Here is a 17,891-nt window from a genome sequence, read left to right on the forward strand (position 1 = left end):
TATTTGCACATCAAAAGGCATCCTATATTTGTCTCTGTTTAGTATTAGAATGTCATCTGCAAACAGTATGTAACTGAATGTTTTGAAACTGCCGTTCCTAGGACTCTTCTCGAAGGAGTTTGCATCCTTAGCAGCTGTTTATTTCCCACAATATAAGCATTTCTGTGCAAGGCCGAAAATATATGATGTGATATTTTGTATGTTGTCAGATAGGCTACAAAAAAGGCAAATAGCATTGAAAGCATGTGTTTACTGGGGGACATGTTGCACAAAAGATGTAAAAAAGTCAGGAAAGCAAAATATGACTTGTTTTAAAGCAACTTATAAATTAGTTTTGAATTGCTCTGTAATTTGAAACATTAGGTATTACATATTAAAACCCAAATTATAAGCACAATCCAAAAAAATGTATTTACATGACAGAATTTATGCAACATGATGTCCTGAGCCAGAACTGCTGTGATTGTATGGTCTCGTTTTACCCTCTAGTGGACAAAAACATACTAGCAACTGTCACTATGTTCAACTCTTTCTATGAAAATCAGTAGAAAAAAAAAGCCTTGTCAGGCAAAATGAACCAATATTTATAAATATTACACAGCTGTTTGAGAGTTTGAGTTAAATGAATACATTAGACCTGGGCTTCTCTTGCCTAAAGTGTGCTTCAAGAAGAAGCCTGTTGTTTAATTCTTTTCAGAAGACCTATTGAAGTATCTCCTAGCACCGTAAGAAACGTACTGTAAAACATAACGCTCCTTCATAACCCCCAAACCCCCGACCCTGCTGAACTCACAGGGCTACAGCTGCAGTGTAAGACTTTGTTTGTTCAGTGTAAGCCACATTTCTGCTCCTCACCCCCATCTCTCTCTCCCTCCCATTCATTTAGTCTTCTGTTTATGTTTCGCTGTGGGGGCAGGGGAAGGTGCTGGGGCTGGGGCTGGTGGAGGTTTGGCCAGAGAAATCACAAGATCAACTCTAGAAAAGAGAAGTGGAGAACATATGATAAATTCAAGAAAGGAAACCATGGTTGTTTTATTTAATTGAAGTCATAACGAATGTGGATTGATTGTCATTTGAGTCTTTGCAGGAAGAAATTATACATTTAAAGAAAGTTCTCCCAAAAACTGCTGAAAATTGACTGATTCTGGACATCCAAGATGAGTTAGTTTCTTCATTGGAACAGATTTGGAGAAATTTAGCATTACGTCACCAATACATCCTCTGCAGTGAATGGGTGCCACTATAATGAGAGTCCAAGCTATTCGACTCCAGTTAATTTCCAATTAGCATCTTGTGTAGTGAATAGCTGTGTGATTGTAATAAACAAATCCATCATTATGATGTTTTCAGCTTCAAAACTGTTGCTTCCAGCTAAAGTATAAGTCTACTATTTATAATATTGCTTTCTCCAGTGAAATAATGTCTTCCTAATCAGGAGAGAAATATGCACAGTTCAAACACCGTTTACTTGTGAAAACAGTCCAAAACAGTTTTAGACAAATATGATTTTGATGTGATTTTGATGTCCAATGGTGGTGGACTTTTTCACTGGAGCAAGCGTAATCCATAACGATTATACATTATTTTGTCCAAAAATGACAGTTTAAATTAAAACACCTTGGATTTGTTTATTACAAGCATGTAGCTTTTTGCTTCAAAAGACATGAATTGATGGACTGGAGTCATGTGGATTGTTGTAATGTTTTTATCAGCTGTTTGGGCTCTCATTCTGATGGCAAGTCATGTAATGCTAATTTTTTTCCAAATCTTTTCTGATGAGGAAACAGATTAATCTACACCTTGGATGGACTGAGAATGGGTACATTTTCAGCAATTTTTCATTTTTGGGTGAAATATCCCTTTAAGATATAGGCTTGATTATTTTTTTCCTAGCTCACTTTGAACCGTTTTCATTATGGCTCATGTCAGAATGATGAAGACTTACATTTCGGTGCCTTTTTCTACAAGTTTTTTGATTGCTTTGACAATCTTGTTGATCCTTTTCTGTCAAAAAATGGAAACAAAAATAAGTGGTATGTCTGAAATAGCCTATGGTTATATGTGCATAAAGTAGTGAGATCTGATAATAAGTGCATTTCTGGTTAGGAAAATGAGGAGAAGGAGCAATTCACACATTTTTGGACCAATAATGTTTTTTATTATTCTTTTTTTATATTGGCCTGTGTGTGAAGTCCAAATGAGGCACACACTTACCTGTTGAAGTCTGTACAACAGTGGCAGAGAGAAGGCACATATCACACCTGTTCAAAGGTGATGAATTACTGTACGTTAATATCATGTATCATCACGACAAAGCAGTAATATTAGATAAAGTATGATCCCTCTTGACTCTGTTTAGTTACTGACATTAGGTCAAAAATAGTGTCAGCTGTGATTGGTGATGAATCTTTACAAATTTCAACAGGATATCCTTACCGGTCATCAACAGCATGAGACCATTGGCTTGGACGCCCACATAGGTCAACAAATACAGGAACACAACAAACTACACAAACAAATAAAATACAATCATTCAGATAAAAGCAATATATTTGGTTTTAAATCAGTTTACTTTCGATTTTTTTTTAATCATATTTACATTTAGATGCTTTTATCCAAAGACATTAACAGTGCGTTGAAGGTAGCTTATGTATTTTTATCGGTATTTGTGTTTGCTGGGAATTTGAATATATGGTTAGCACTCTGCTGTACCAGGAACATTATGTTCTTATAATAATAAATGTCAATATTTTTTTTCCAAATACAAATTTCTTTACTTTCACACTTGCTTATTCTCACAGAACCTTTGCCTTTGGGAATGAAAGCACATGGTAATAGCTCATATCAGGACTAATTACGTAAGTGAGTAGTATCCCCTGATATGGTGAAAGTAGGCCATAAATTGCAGTAAAAGCATGAAAACTGCTCGGTGTAGCTGAGGTGAGATATTTAAGACGTGTGTGAGACCTTCACTGAGTCCATAATGCTCTCAATGAAGAACAGCCTCTTCAACTCAGTGACAGCCGTAGCCATCAGCAGAACGATTTGTTCCGCTATGCGAACTGTGTCCTCATCTGTCAGCGTACGGTCCTCATCCAAATATGACCTTTTTAATAAAGAAAAGTGGACCAGCTGAGAAAGATTACACGTATTAATCCAGACTTATTTGAGTTCATTTTCCCTCCGTCGAGCTCCTGCCAAATCATTCAATATTTGTTTTAAATCTGCACATCTGTAATGCATCTCAAGAATGAATATTTTAACCCACGATCTACTTGATATATGAGTGTACTCATCCATTGAAGCTTGCAAATAGGGCAGACTGGGGGTCTGTAACTTTCTAAACCATATCACACAAACAAGTGTTGTTGTTTTCATAGCACACCACAATTGCACTTGTTTCCTTGTTGAATGAATAAGTGATTTTAAAACTAATCGACGCAAACACTGACAAGACTTCTGCTACTTCACCATCTGCTTCAAGAGGTACAGTACCTTGTTCAAAACTTATTTGTTTTACAGCATATACTCACTGAAAAGGATGAGATCCAACACTGAGGCGGACAAGCATCATGGCTTTGTAAAGCAAGCGTACAGGGAGAGTGAAGGCCATGATGCCTAATCCGAGGTTGGACAGGATCGTGATGGCACTGAGCTGGAACAAACTAGCCAAACCCACAACCAAACCTGTAAACACCAGCCCGGTGGTCCCCACATCTCGCCAGTATAACAGATCCAACACTAGAGAGGGTAAGAAAAATGAATGCGTGAAATGTCAGGGAAATAAACATATGAAGAGGCAGAGTGATGGAAAGATAGAGAAGAAAAGACTGAGAAAGAAATGCAATGACCATGCAGTATTGCTTTGAAGTCGGTCTTAAAGGGAGACGCAAGGGGGATGTGTGGAGGAGTATTTGGGTGGTCAGATATGCATGTTTGCTCAGGGTGTCTGGTCATTTTTTTTGTGGTAAAACAGACTATCAAATTACAAATGCAGATTTTCAGCCAATCTTTGAGTTAATCTACAAACTTTAGTTGAATTAATTCACTTTAGAATGAATAATATATCAAATTTGAAATAAAATATCCATTTTGTGTCTTTTCTCATCTAAATTTAAATCCAGTTATTTTGGAAAATTAAAAACTAAATAAATAAAATTCAGAGAATTAAAAAAATTTGCCTATCCCTCAGTCTGGTCTTTTAAATGCATAGGACATTTAATTTGATAAATTAAGTCAATTTACATATAAATATTGTTTCAAATGTCATCCTATTGTCTAAGCACTATGTTATGAAAATGACACATTAAATATTAATTTAATTTCGTGTCGGCCCATGTTAAATAATGTGACATCAATCATATAGAAGACAATAGGCGAGTTTCTCTTTTTCCTTAATGTGTATTCTGGTCGTTTATCATGTTTGAAAAGGGGTGAAAAATATAAGATAGCAAAATTGATTCCATATGTGAATATACAAATATCTGCAACCTTTTTTTTGTTTTGTTAGCCTGCTGGAAGCTTTAGCAATGAATAGTCATCTGTGTCAACACAACATTTGTTGAGAGTGATACAGTTGTAGTCTGACCTGGATGCAGAGCCGGCCCAAGGCATAAGCGAACTAAGCGGCTGCTTAGGGCCCCGTGGCCACCAGAGGGCCCCCAAGAGTAGTCTAGATTAAATGACCGTTTATTTTATTTTATCTTATATTCGTGATATATGTCAATGGACAGTGGTAATTATACAAAAGTGAAATATTAAATAATTAAATATTCTATACATATAATTTTTTATTATTTCCTTAGCGACGTGTCATGCAGGCACAATAATGAGCATGTTGATAATAACCTATGCGCCGGACGCTGCAGTGTGGATCCGTCGGATTAACATCACGTAAATTCACCTATTTCTCCCGAAATACATGAAAGTAAGTGGTCAGTTAGCTGGGAGTACACTTTATGGTAACCTACACAATGTGTAGACTATTTGATAGGAATAAAACATGTCGTCCATTAATTGAAAGGATTATTATTGCCGCTTTCCACAGAAATCAGCGCGTAGCCTATTTAACAAATTAAATGTATTTTTTTTTTTTTCACTTAACTGAAGTGTATTTAAATGTCTGAAACCTAAAATAAACTGTATTTGGTTGAAAACACTGATAGTTATGAAATATGAAAAGCACAGAGCGCGTCTTTCTTTTTATTTTTTTCTGAGCTCGTCTTTCTCAGGCTCAGCGCCAGCCAAAGCGATCGCGTTTTGGGGGTGGAGGGGGAGGGGGGGGGGGGGAGATTCAACATGGCACAAATTTGTGGCACAAATCAGAGGTGCGTTTCTCAAAATCATTGTTAGCTAACTGTGGCCGTTATTTCCACTGAACTCTATTTGTAACGACAGAACTTGCGACCATAGTTGCGTTTGGGAAATGCACCCCTGGTCAGATCAGTAAAAATTGCCATAACTTTCCTGGGTATATATTTTTGTAATAACAATAAGCTTCTGTTTCATAAACTGATAACAGCTTAACATTTACCTCAGCCTACATTTTGCGTCTTTGCTATTATATTCCAATATCATTATGCCTCAATTAGCTAGATATAAATTAAGAGTTGTTGTTTTATATGTACAGATGCTCTCTGTTGTGTTTAATATTTATTATAAAAAGTATGACTTGTAATAAAAGTACAACTTCGATTAATATTTATGTTGTTAAAATAACATTCTGTTCTGTAAATGCATTGTCTGCTGGTTTATTTAGCTACTTTTCAGCACATTAAGTATGCCACTTAATACTTTACCCCCGGTTTCTTGTTTCACAGACCAGGTTTAAGCCTATTCCTAGACTAAAATGTAAATATGAGCTATTTCAACTGAAAGAAACTTGCACTGACTGATCTTAAAACATGTCAGTGCTTTTGTTTTGTCTTATTTATATTTTATTTTTTTTATTTGTTTTTATTTGTCACATACACAATTATACAGATTATAACCAGCAGTGAAATGTGTGCTCTGCATTTAACCCATCCAAGTGTACACTCAGTAGTGAACATACACCCGGAGCAGTGGGCAATGCTGCAGCGCCCGGGGAGCAGTTGGGGGTTCGGTGCCTTGCTCAAGGGTCTCACCTCAGTCGTGGTATTGAGGGTGGAGAGAGTGTTGAGTATTCACTCTCACCCCCTACAATCCCTGCTGGACCTGAGACTCGAACCCACAACATTCAGGTTATAAGGCCAACTCTCTATCCAATAGGCCACGACTGCCCCCTAAGCAACACAGCTGCAACAAACACTGATAATGGGTGTGTTAGATTTATAGTGTGTGAATAATCAAGCTTTGACAATAACCAGTCATATTGGCGGCACCAAGGGGCCCCCAAATAAAATTCTGCTTAGGGCCCCATAAAGGCTTGGGCCGGCCCTGCCTGGATGTAGCTATTTAGAAATTTGATATAATGGCATTGCAGCATGTGATCATTACTCATTGTTAAACTGTATATTTTAATATGCTTTTAAAGATTAGTGATAATGTCTTTCAGTCACGGAGTTTCTAACTTTGTTTGTGTAGAACTGATCTACCAGTAATGGGAGGGGTTGAGTACATAGTGAGTATCCAAAAACAAAATATAAAAAATATACTTTGTCAGTCTAAACGTCGTCTGTTATTATTTTTGTCTTGAATTTCAGGCAATGTGAAGCAGGGTGAAAACACTCGAACAACACAATCAAATGATGAGCAAGGCTTAGTGGAATATGAAAACAACCCTGCAAAAGGACATTTGGAATTCAAAAATTCTCAAATCCACAGAAGTGGCCTTAAAGTTGTCAAGGACTTGAAATTTAGTTTTAATAAAAGTAATAAAGCTGCCAGAGGTTTTATTTTAGCATTGATTATAATTACAATAAGACATGTGATCACCAAAAACACTTGATGAAACCACATAATTGTCCAACAAAGCTTAGACACGCTAAACACCACAGGCCAAACATGTCAAGTCTGTAAACACATTCAATTTGTTCTGCGCATAAACAACTAATCTGTACCAAAAGTGAATCCAAAGAATTTGCACATTATTTTGTACAATTGCTGTAATTTAATGCAAATGTTACATCTCCAAGACAAACATATGACGTAAATGGACAAGAAGCCTTCATGTCAGAGAGTGCATGGACACAAACACAGTGGAACAGCTAATGGCAGTGTGCATTTACACGCCCCTTCCCCTGTGAAGCCAATAGACCCCAACAGCAGTTGATTCTGATTATCCTCCAAACGCAGGTGCAAATCTGTGCTGTGGCGCACACTGGTGCAAAGCTGAACAAGCCTTTATCAGATCAATCCAAACCCTCTGAAATCTTCCACGTGGCCTTCACTCCTGCTAAAGCACTTTATTGCAGCCTAACATGGCCGGGTCAGATTGAATCTCTCCGGGGAGACGTCTGCCAACACTGCCAAAATAAGACTGAGCGAAGATCTCACCTCCTTCATTCAGACTTCAATGCCTCCTTCTTTGCCACAAAATCCTAGAGTAATGCTTCGGTCAGATCCTGAAGGCAGTCCATCCATCAGATTCCCATCGGCCTGCCAAGCTCCCATTGGGAAGTCCTGTGTGATGTGCTGACCTGTCAGCAGTATTACTATACCTCTAGTGTACACCACTCAACTTCAATCTGACCCCCCCCCCCCCCACTCCGCCCCCCCGCCAACACACTCAGTTTCTGCCAACCTGCTATTCACGTACCAGCACATTACACATGTAAACAATATAGCCCAGGAGAGCTCGATCCCAGCGCAGTGGAAGACTCTCACCTTTGCTGGCCATTTCTGCTGCTTCCACACCAAACCCCCTCTCCTCCCAGCGCTCCACGAACCCTCTGGGCTTTTTTTGGCCATCCTAGCGTTGTCAGCGGAAAGGGGTTGGCATGATCTAATAATATCTCATCTACTTGGACACCCCATCTTTATAAACACACACACACACACACACACACAGCTATCCTCCCTCACGGGCCCGTTCAGAGCTTAAGGAACCTGAGACGTCAGTATGTGTCTGTGTGTAGTCAAGTCTTCATCTCGAGGGAGATGGCTATCCTTAGATACAAGCAAATTACTTAGACGTTCCTCAAAGAGTACTGTGCTTTATCTTCTCACATGCTGTGAAAAGTGCTGGCCTTCAACACCCAGCTGAAGGTGTGTGTGTGTGTGTACTGGTATTCACTACATTATGGGGACCAAATGTGTCCACAAGTATAGTAATACCAGCAAATTCTGACCTTGTTGGGACATTTTTTAGGTTGCCATGAAGAAACAAGCTTATAAATCAGAATTAAATGTTTTAAAAATCTAAAAATGCAGAAATTTTCCTGTGAGGGGTAGGTGTGTAGGGTTAGGGTAAGTGGATAGAAAATGCAGTTTGTACAGTATAAAAACCATTACGCCTATGGAATGTCCCCATAATGATATGAATTGTGTGTGTGTGTGTGTACAATATGTACAGTTCTATAATACTATAAATGATCATTTCAGTATAATTTATATAATATTTAAAAAATATATATAAATTTATAACAACAATAATCATTCCTTTGTAATTTATGATGATATAAGTAATATAGATGATACAAAAATGATCATATAAAATGATAAAGTATTGATGAAAAGACTAAAAAAAAATTATGTTTTTAAAAAGCTAAAATTCATTTTAATTGAAATTAACTATTTTATTTTTGTAATCAGGATAATAATACTATTGTTATTATTTCTTCATTTTATTTATTTTTCAGGCTGCTTGGCCCAGCAGATCAGTCAGTACTACAAGCATCTGATGTAATGATCTTTCTGCCATCAAACACATTTATTCATGAGCCATTTTTGTTTGCGTCATTCCACAGACTCACAAAAAGAATTAAAAAGACAAAAATAGCCTGTTATGTAATAATGTTTATGAATGCATTTTTGATTTATATAATCCACTAATCTGTCTATGTTAGAGTCTCCAAAGTTCATATTTGAATATGCCATTCATGAATTCTGCTCAAGGCGAACCATGTTCTTTAATATGAATCACTGAATTTCCCTCACATAATATTTTTAAGCAGGGTGTATTTTGTGCCTTCTCTCTCAGCCTTTCTCTCTTACTGGGCTGCTGTGAAAATCTGTTGTGCACATTAATCTGTGCATGTTAGGTAATCCAAAATTATAAAATGTTCAGCAGAGATGATTAACAGAGGGAGTTCAAGAGGAGAAACCGAGGGAGGGAGAAAGAGAGAGAGAGAGAGGGAGAGAGAGGCATTGAACATGTGAAAGAGAGAGAGCCACTCTGGGAAAGGATTGCATGTAGGTGTGTACAACAAGAGGGAGCACACTGCGAGATGATTGGTGCACAGAAATAGCTCAGCCAATCAAAGCGATGACAGGAAAACAACAGGCTCAAACAGAGAGAAAGCTTAGAGAGAGGGAATATCACTGACATATAGAGGAGGAAGGCAACAAAAGTGGATCAAATTGGAAAGAGCCATTATGACTACAGATAGATTAGATCTCAGTGAGATGTCTAGCAATGGGTAGAGAGACAGAAAATCAAACGTTCTACATCAGATCACTCGAGGATGCTTCAAGGTGCAGAATCAGCCTCTTGGGAGATAATACTGTGAAGGCCCTGAGCAGCAAGGCTCAGCCGAACCAAAGCCAGAGATCTACAGCACAGGGTGGAGACCCTGAACGGATTTGAACAAGTGAAGAAAAAAAGACATCATGAGGACATCCAGGAAAGGAAGCGTGGAAATGCCTGCTTTTGTAAGGCAGCTAGTGAAGGAGACCGAGAAAAGGGTCACCTCCTTTTTTAAAGGGGGACGAGGGGGAGGTGCAGGGGAGCTGTCTGAAGGCGAAGAGGGAGGAGAGGAGGAAGGGGTCATCCCTAGCCCCTACTTGGACCGACCGGTTCTGGACAAGCACATGCAAGAGGGCTGTGCCTCCTGGGGACTTACCTATGCCCTGGCCAGCATGCAAGGTTGGAGGGCCCACATGGAAGATTTCCACAACTGCTTCCCTCAGCTAGGAGGGGAACTGGCCCACTGGGGGTTCTTCGCTGTATATGATGGACACGCAGGGAGCGCGGTGGCCCAACACTGCTCACGAAACCTGCTGGACCACATCCTGGGCACAGGTGAGCAGCAAGCTGTCCTACAAAAAGCAGAACCTCTTGCATCTTTTTGGCTTATACTCAGTTTTGCGAAGGTTAATTTGGAAATGTAATAGATTACAGATTACAAGTTACCCTATTTAAAATGTAATTACTAGTGCAACTAGTTCAATTACTGCAAGTAACGTAACTGATTACATTTGATTACCTTTCTAAATCCTTCATCACTTGAATTAAGATTATAATTTAACTTTAAAGTGCAACCACCACAAAATCAGACTTTCACACCTTTTTACTTTGAGATCATTCTAAGGTTAACAAGGTGTAGTTTAATAGCTATGATACAGTTTTTGAAATCAAATCTTTGCATAGCTATGACAGGAAACACTAACAATGCATTGGAAAACACTGTAAATCTTAAATAATAAAGCATATACATCAGGGCTGTCCAAACTCTGGTGTCCTGCAGAGTTTAGCTCCAACCCTAATTAAACACACCTGAAGCTAATCAAGCTCTTATAGGCATACTAGAAACTTCCATGCAGGTGTGTTGAGGCAAGTTGGAGCTAAACTCTGCAGGACACCGGCCCTCCAGGACCTTGTTCGGACAGCCCTGATATACATAAACCCAAATAAGAAATAAAACAGTTATCAAATAAGCATGTGTTTTATTCTGTGTCCTAAACTCCTGAAACATTGGATTCAACGCAATTTGGGAAAGAAATCAATCAAATCTGTAAATATTCAGATGTAACCCCCTTTGTAATCATTAACATTGTCATAAGTAACTAATTTAATTACACATTTTCTCTCAGTTACTGTAATAGAATACCATTACATTTATTTTGTAATTAAATTATGTAATTCTGTTGCATGTAACTAGTTACTCCCCAACACTGCTCACGCTATATTTCATTTGAGAGCACAGCAAACCTAATAACTGAGTGGCTTTTGATGAGAAATAGAAATTCTATCACGTGGGAATCGTATTGATCTTTTTAGAATAGATCCAAGAGGATCTCATCAGATTAGATTAATTTGTAGACCTACTATACATCCAAAGCCACAGCAACAGTATTACCCAATTAAGTTGTGATCTGAAAAGTTAATCGTGGTGTACAACACATTCCTAAAGCAATTAGAAGTCGCATAATGGTTGATCCATGCAATCGTCTTTAATGAAGCCTTTAGGTTCGTCTTTGCGAGCATGCAAACGTGATCTGTTTGAAGTCACCAAAAGGCCTTGTTACTGGTTACTTAGTGACACAAGCTATTCCCTCTCAGGAAAGATCCGAGCAGATGAGGATGTAGTAAGGGTCACTGAGGGCATCAAGGAGGGCTTCTTTTTCATGGACAAGCACCTTCATGCCATGGCCTGCCGTGAGGGTTGGGAACGTGGAGGGACAACTGTCATTGCCACCGCTATCACTCCACACCACATCTACTTTGTGAACTGCGGGGACTCTCGGGCGGTCTTGTGCCGTGCGGGACGGGTGGCCTTCTCGACGGAAGACCACAAGCCCTTCAGCCCCGGCGAGAGGGAGAGGATAGAGAACGCTGGAGGATCGGTGACTTTGCAGCGCGTGAACGGTTCGCTGGCAGTCTCCCGAGCGCTGGGGGACTTCAGTTACAAGACAGCCGAGTGGCGGCCAGTCACGGAACAGATGGTATCGCCAGAGCCAGAAGTGTCTGCTGTGGAGCGCTCGCCAGCAGATGAGTTTCTGGTTCTGGCCTGTGATGGTGTGTGGGACACAGTCACTAATGAAGAGCTCTGTGCCTTCATACACAACCGACTGCGTGTCTGCACAGACCTAAGAGAGGTCTGCTCCCAGGTCATCGACCTTTGCCTCTACAAGGTTAGTACGAACAGAAGATTTTTTTCACTCTGTTTTCGATTTCTCCTTAAACCCCTGCAAGTCTCTTTTCTCATTGCAGTTTTGGGTAATTTCTGAATGTCTTTGAGTTCTAGTACTAGTGACAGCCCCATTCACTGTTGCTAGATAGCAACTTTATTCAAGTTATGTTATGTCACTTTAAACTTTAAGCTTAATTTATTAAAAAGATTATGGCTGCTTATGTGGCACCATATTTTTGGCCTAAATACAGTCAAACCAAAAATTATTCAGGCACCAGATATAAGTTAATTTATTTAAGTCAGGATAGCAAAATAAAATAAACTGTGACATATTATACCCAAAAATTATTCATACAGTGGACTAACAGTAAAACTGATCTAATAAAATCTAATAAAAAATTATTCAGACACTTTGACCTGACCAAGTTTAGCTTAGTGTTTTTTCTTTAATTGCTAATGGGACCTTTTTACACCACACATGGAACAAAATTAAGCATTGCTTGGTAATTGGTTGACCTAAACTTGTATTATCTAAATGTGAACAAAAATTTAACAGCCTAATCATTTTTTTGGTTGATTGTAATCCATTACATACCGTTCTATCAAAGTTATCTGACATTATAAAGATGAATTTGTGCTGACACAGTTTAACTCTGAGTTTTTGTCATATTTTATTACCATTTTCTAAACTATAGCGAATAAACTGTGATAATGTGAGAAATGTTAAAGTTTTGGTTCGACTGTATATAGGACTTATCAAAAGTTTGGAAACATGATTTTTCAATATTTTCAATGAAGTCTCCTATGCTCACCAAGGCTGCATTTATTTGATGAAATATACAGTAAAAACAGTAATATTGTGAAATATTAGTACAATTGTTGGAATAACTATTTTCTATTTGATTATATTTTAAAAAGTAATTTATTCTTGTGATGCAAAGCTGAATTTTCCACATCCATTACTCCAGTCTTCAGTGTCACATGCTTCTTCTGAAATCAAATATACTGTATTTATATTGACAAAAATGTCAATTTTTCTAAAATGTATTTTAGAATTGAAATCTTAAATATGGACTGTCTTGGCTATGGCATCCAAAGCTGACTTCAGCCATATTGTTACATTACGTAAGAGAAATACAGAATGGCCTTTAGGCTGCAGAAAAGGATGTGCTGACCTGAAAATGTCAACATCTTTCTCTCTGCAGTAAGCCAGATCTCTGCTCTGTCAGGACTGCACTTTCGACCACCATGCATCTCAAAGTGAGGCTGTATTCAGCCACTAAGCTGCAACGGGATAAACTACTTTTAGCCTTGGTGTGAGGAGATTACAGCATTCTGCCTTGCATTGTGCTATGTAGGGATAGACAACCAACAACATCCCTTAGAAATGAAGGATAAGGTCTGCATTAGTGTCACCAATTCCAATCTACTTAATTATCAACATGAGGTAGTTGTCCTTAGAACAAAAGCCTCAAGACTGGCTGATAGCATCACACTAGTGGCTGCCTATCTAAAGAAACATCAGAGAAAAAACGATACTGCCGAGTTTAGCGATTAAATCATTTAGCAGACACGTAATTTGCACATATAACTTTCCCTTCCTTTTTTTCTTTTGTCTTGTCTCCATGTATTTCTAACAGGGGAGCCTTGATAACATCAGCATCATTTTAGTTTGTTTTCCTGGAGCCCCCCAGCTGTCACCTGAAGCACTGCACCAGGAGGCTGAGCTGGAGGACTTTCTGGAGTCCAAAGTAGCTGGTAAACCATCTGATTAGATTTAGCTTCTTTTGATGTTGCTCTTTAGATTTACATGACTTGCATCAAATATTGCAATCCTTTCAAATCATGCAGTCATTTAATGGTTAAAGTAAATGGTCCTCTAGAGGCCTGCTTGAAGAATTAAATCATTGTCACCCATGCTTCTTTGACAGAGATATTTGAGGAGCTGAGCGCAAGAGGTGATGAGCCTGATCTGCTGTCAGTTCTGACAGCACTGGCTTCCACATTGATTCCTGGACTTCCACCAGGGGGCGGCCTTCAGAGCAAGTGAGTGCATGTTGAATATTATGCTTTACTTCTGCTCAAAATAGCAATCAGCAATTATGTGAGAGAGGTGTTAAAACCTATGTCACAGACTGTGACATGAACATCTTTAGGCACAGCTGTTGCATGAAATAGATTAATCTCAGTTCCAGTGCTTTATAGCGGTTTATACCGATATTAAACTCGATAAGCATTTTTATTCATCTTTCTGCCATTTTTATGTTATTTTTGTTGTCAAAAGCCATTTATTATAATTTATATTGATTGATATTGAATTATTATTGATATTTATTAATTGCTCTATATTTAATATAACAATTTAAGCATTTATAATATTAATAAAATAATCAAAATATTAGATTATAATTGAAAGGTTGACATATCCACCCTCGTGCTGCTGAGAAATGTCCAGGTACACTAGGTACATGTAGACAGCAGCTTTTCTCAGATCCAAGTGTCTGCTTAGTGCAGGCACTTTCTCTAAAGCACCATAATGATATGTAGTTGTAATGACTGCCAAAAGAACAGAGGACTGATCTTTGAAATATCATATTTTCTTGACATTTGCAGGCGGAACTGTATAATTTCAGCCTACTATCAGCAGAAAGAGGCTCGGCGATCTAGATTAGCCCAGGTAAGCTTCTGTACAGAGCTATCCATTTTATATGCATATATATAAAATTGCTAATGTTTATGTCATTAGTGTACATTAAATTTAATATGAATTCCTGTCATTTGTATCTTTTCAGGAACTCGGTCCTACAGATGCCAATTAGAGTCCATCTTACATAAACGCTTAATGGATGTGCTAGATTGAGAAAGAAGAAAATCAGTTTTCTGTGTTTTAAATTAGAAAGATCTTTTTGGACAGCTAAAAAAAAAAAAAAAAAGTTAAAAAAAAAATACTTTTTGTATGTTTCATGAATGACAAAACTTACAAAAAGCAATGCTGTGCCACAATGCAGGACAATAATGACTGTATATAACTTTGACTTTAGATTGTGATATGTTCAGTATTTTCCTTACCAAATGTATTCAATGAGTCTTACAATTGACAATACTCAGGTAATGTGTTCAAGCAGTGACAGCAAACTTTTGAGATTCTCTTCAGTCTTGGCATTTAACAAGGCCATTTTTTTAAATTATACTATAAAAAGGCAGAACTTGGCAGAACTCTTTGAGGAACAGCGACAAGCTAATGCTGTTGTATTAAAGGAATAGTTCACCCAAAAATGATTTACTTGCCTTTACTGCTTAGTTCTTTTAGAAGCTTGGTCACAGCATACAGGTTTGGAAAAACATGATCTTAAGTAACTAATGACAGGATTTTCATTTTTGTGTCAACTATTCCTTGAAGAATTAAGGTTGAATCTGAAATGCTAAAATCTCTAAAAAGCCAATTCTATTCAATACAAGCACTTTTACATGTGGGTTTATAGAGGCTCATAATATGGTCACAGAGTGCAACTTTTCCTGTTCTTGAATAGTTGTTTTTTTGTAATACGCTCTACTCTGTTTGCATGATCTGTACTGTGTTGCCTTACTGACCTCTTTGAAATTATGCCAATCTATAAGCGTGTAATATTACTGATAAATTTCCTAATGACTAGCAAATGAACTGATGCAGTGCTCTATCATGTTGTGTAATGATCTTTGTGCACATTTTACAGATCTTGTGCAATATTTGTGCTAACATAAAGGTTAAACGTTGAGTAATAAAAATAAACAGATCAGGTTATTCATGAGGTTTCAGTTTATTAATGTCTGTCCTGCTACATAAAGAGACTTTATGGCCTTTAGGTAATTATAGTCATACATTTTGTGAGTTTTTGTGGTTGAGCTCAGATTTCAACAGCAGTACCACTGTCATCCTCAAGGAGGCAGTAGAGACTCGCTCCTTATTTAACACCGTTTGCAAACCCTGTATTTGTCTCACTCAGAAACATATTTTAAAAGCTCTGTTTTATATGCTGTTACACAAATATAAAGGGTGTTAGTAGCTATTACATTTTAAACACATAAATGTTGATACCAAAATAAATATTTAACAAAGAAGTTATATTTGTGTTTACAATATACAATATCTACAGACTCTTATCAGTAGCCCCTCACTGCAGAACAAAGATCCAGGGGGCGGGGTTGGATCTACATCTAGAGAGTGGAGATTGGTAGGTTTAGGGGTGGATATGGGTGGGTTTAGGGATCAGGGGGTGGAGATGGGTGGGTTTAGGGATCAGGGGGTGGAGATGGGTAGGTTTAGGTAAATGTAAGGTGGGAGGAGTTGGATCTAGATCCAACCACACCCCCTGGATCTTGTGTTCTGCAGGGAGGACCATCTCAAATCTATACACATGACTTGGTTTGTCTCTTTATAGACTGACGATACTATCACATTACAAGTCTATTTGCACATATTTGTATTAATTTTAGATCATTTGTTTCTTAGGACAATCATCACTGACGGCAGCTTGATAGAAACGATTAAACAATGAATATTACTGACCATCTCCCTTTGTATTTTTTCCTCCGGCACTGTCTCTCTTGTAAGTGCTGTGGCTACATCTGCCTGGCTCTTGAAAATCAGTCTGTTTTTGTGAAGAGCCGTTAAAGGATCTCTCCAGAGGCACAGTGTGATTGCTCACCACACCGGCCAATCACTTCAGCATCAAAGTGACTCTGAGAAGTGATGTTACCATTAAAATCACATTGTTTGTTTATAATGATGTATAATAAAAATGAAAGCCGTCTCCTCTTCGGAACGAAGCCACTCATAAATGCTAACATTCACCGCCCTTGTGATCTACAGAGGTAAATTGGCTGTTTTAATTTGATCTAATTTGCTCTGTATTGTGTATTACAATTGTGAATGTACAGTTTACATCTTTAATTGCATGCAATAAATGCTAAAACCTCTGCTAACTTACTTTTCCAGAGGACCGTACTGAATCATGGTTGGGAATAATTCAGAACTGAAGAACAGGCTGTTGTTTAGTCAGTGAGTGTGAATTTGAATTGAACTATCCAAACAGTAGTTTAGGAATTTGGTTTGGAATGACAAAAAAGAGGAATTTACTGTACTTGGTTGTCAGTACAGCGAACTAATTTGGGGAAATTAAGTGTTCGTACAACCTTGACTTCAGAAGTTGATTTACTAAATATGATGAAATATTTAAATACTATTTAGTTTACAAATTCTATGTGGCATTTCAAACATATGTCTGTTTATCTGACTATAAGAGCTATAAAACTTCAACCCCCCGCCCCCACTCCACCCACCCTTTGTCCAGCCAACTTTCAAAGTTTGTCTTAAAGGGATAGTTCAACCAAAAAAAAAAAAAAAAAAATCTGTCATTATTTACTCACCTTCATGTAATTTCAAACCCATAAGACTTTCCCTCATCTTAGAAACACAAATGAACCAACAACATTGTAAACACTATCCATGTGAATTGAGTGGTCTTCTGCAGTGATATGATCAATTTATTTGATGAGCAGGTTTAATTTAGGTTGTTATTCCCACATGATTATGATTAATTAAAAATATCTTTATTTGTTTTTTGAAAATGAACCGAAGTCTGACTGATAACAGAATTTTCATTTTGAAGTGAATCTCATTAACAAACTTAAACTTTGCTTATCTAGTTAAAAAATTGTTGTATACATTTCTTTGAATTTCAATTCATTTGAAATATACTTCCCTACATTCAAATTCAAATTCTGCATCCTATTTGCTACCGCAACGTAAATGCAATTCAAATTCAGGAATTTTGTAGCCATTCTCAATTCAGTTCTGAATAGAACACAACCCTCACTAAAGTCATCTTTTGATAATGTGCAATATATCCAGTGCCATCT

General features: G+C 37.8%; 2 protein-coding genes across 2 annotated transcripts; one reads left to right on the plus strand and one right to left on the minus strand.

The window, feature by feature from the left end:
* Positions 1-878: 878 nt before the first annotated feature.
* On the minus strand, positions 879-7,819 carry LOC306862299 (reticulon-2-like; the record flags this gene model as incomplete). The annotated part of the gene is made up of 7 exons (XM_079405039.1): positions 879-975; positions 1,946-2,004; positions 2,215-2,261; positions 2,437-2,506; positions 2,968-3,106; positions 3,534-3,741; positions 7,807-7,819. 7 exons carry the CDS (start codon positions 7,817-7,819, stop codon positions 879-881), a joined length of 633 nt encoding a protein of 210 aa, XP_079261165.1.
* Positions 7,820-9,392: 1,573 nt separating this feature from the next.
* LOC306862592 (protein phosphatase 1A-like) lies at positions 9,393-16,174 on the plus strand. Its single transcript, XM_079405483.1, has 6 exons — positions 9,393-10,162; positions 11,423-11,994; positions 13,634-13,751; positions 13,925-14,039; positions 14,607-14,670; positions 14,786-16,174. Exons 1-6 carry the CDS (start codon positions 9,751-9,753, stop codon positions 14,810-14,812), a joined length of 1,308 nt encoding a protein of 435 aa, XP_079261609.1. The 5' UTR covers positions 9,393-9,750; the 3' UTR covers positions 14,813-16,174.
* The last annotated feature ends 1,717 nt before the right edge of the window (positions 16,175-17,891 follow it).

Source organism: Barbus barbus, assembly GCF_936440315.1.
Source record: "Barbus barbus genome assembly, chromosome: 43".
Lineage (NCBI taxonomy): Eukaryota > Metazoa > Chordata > Actinopteri > Cypriniformes > Cyprinidae > Barbus > Barbus barbus.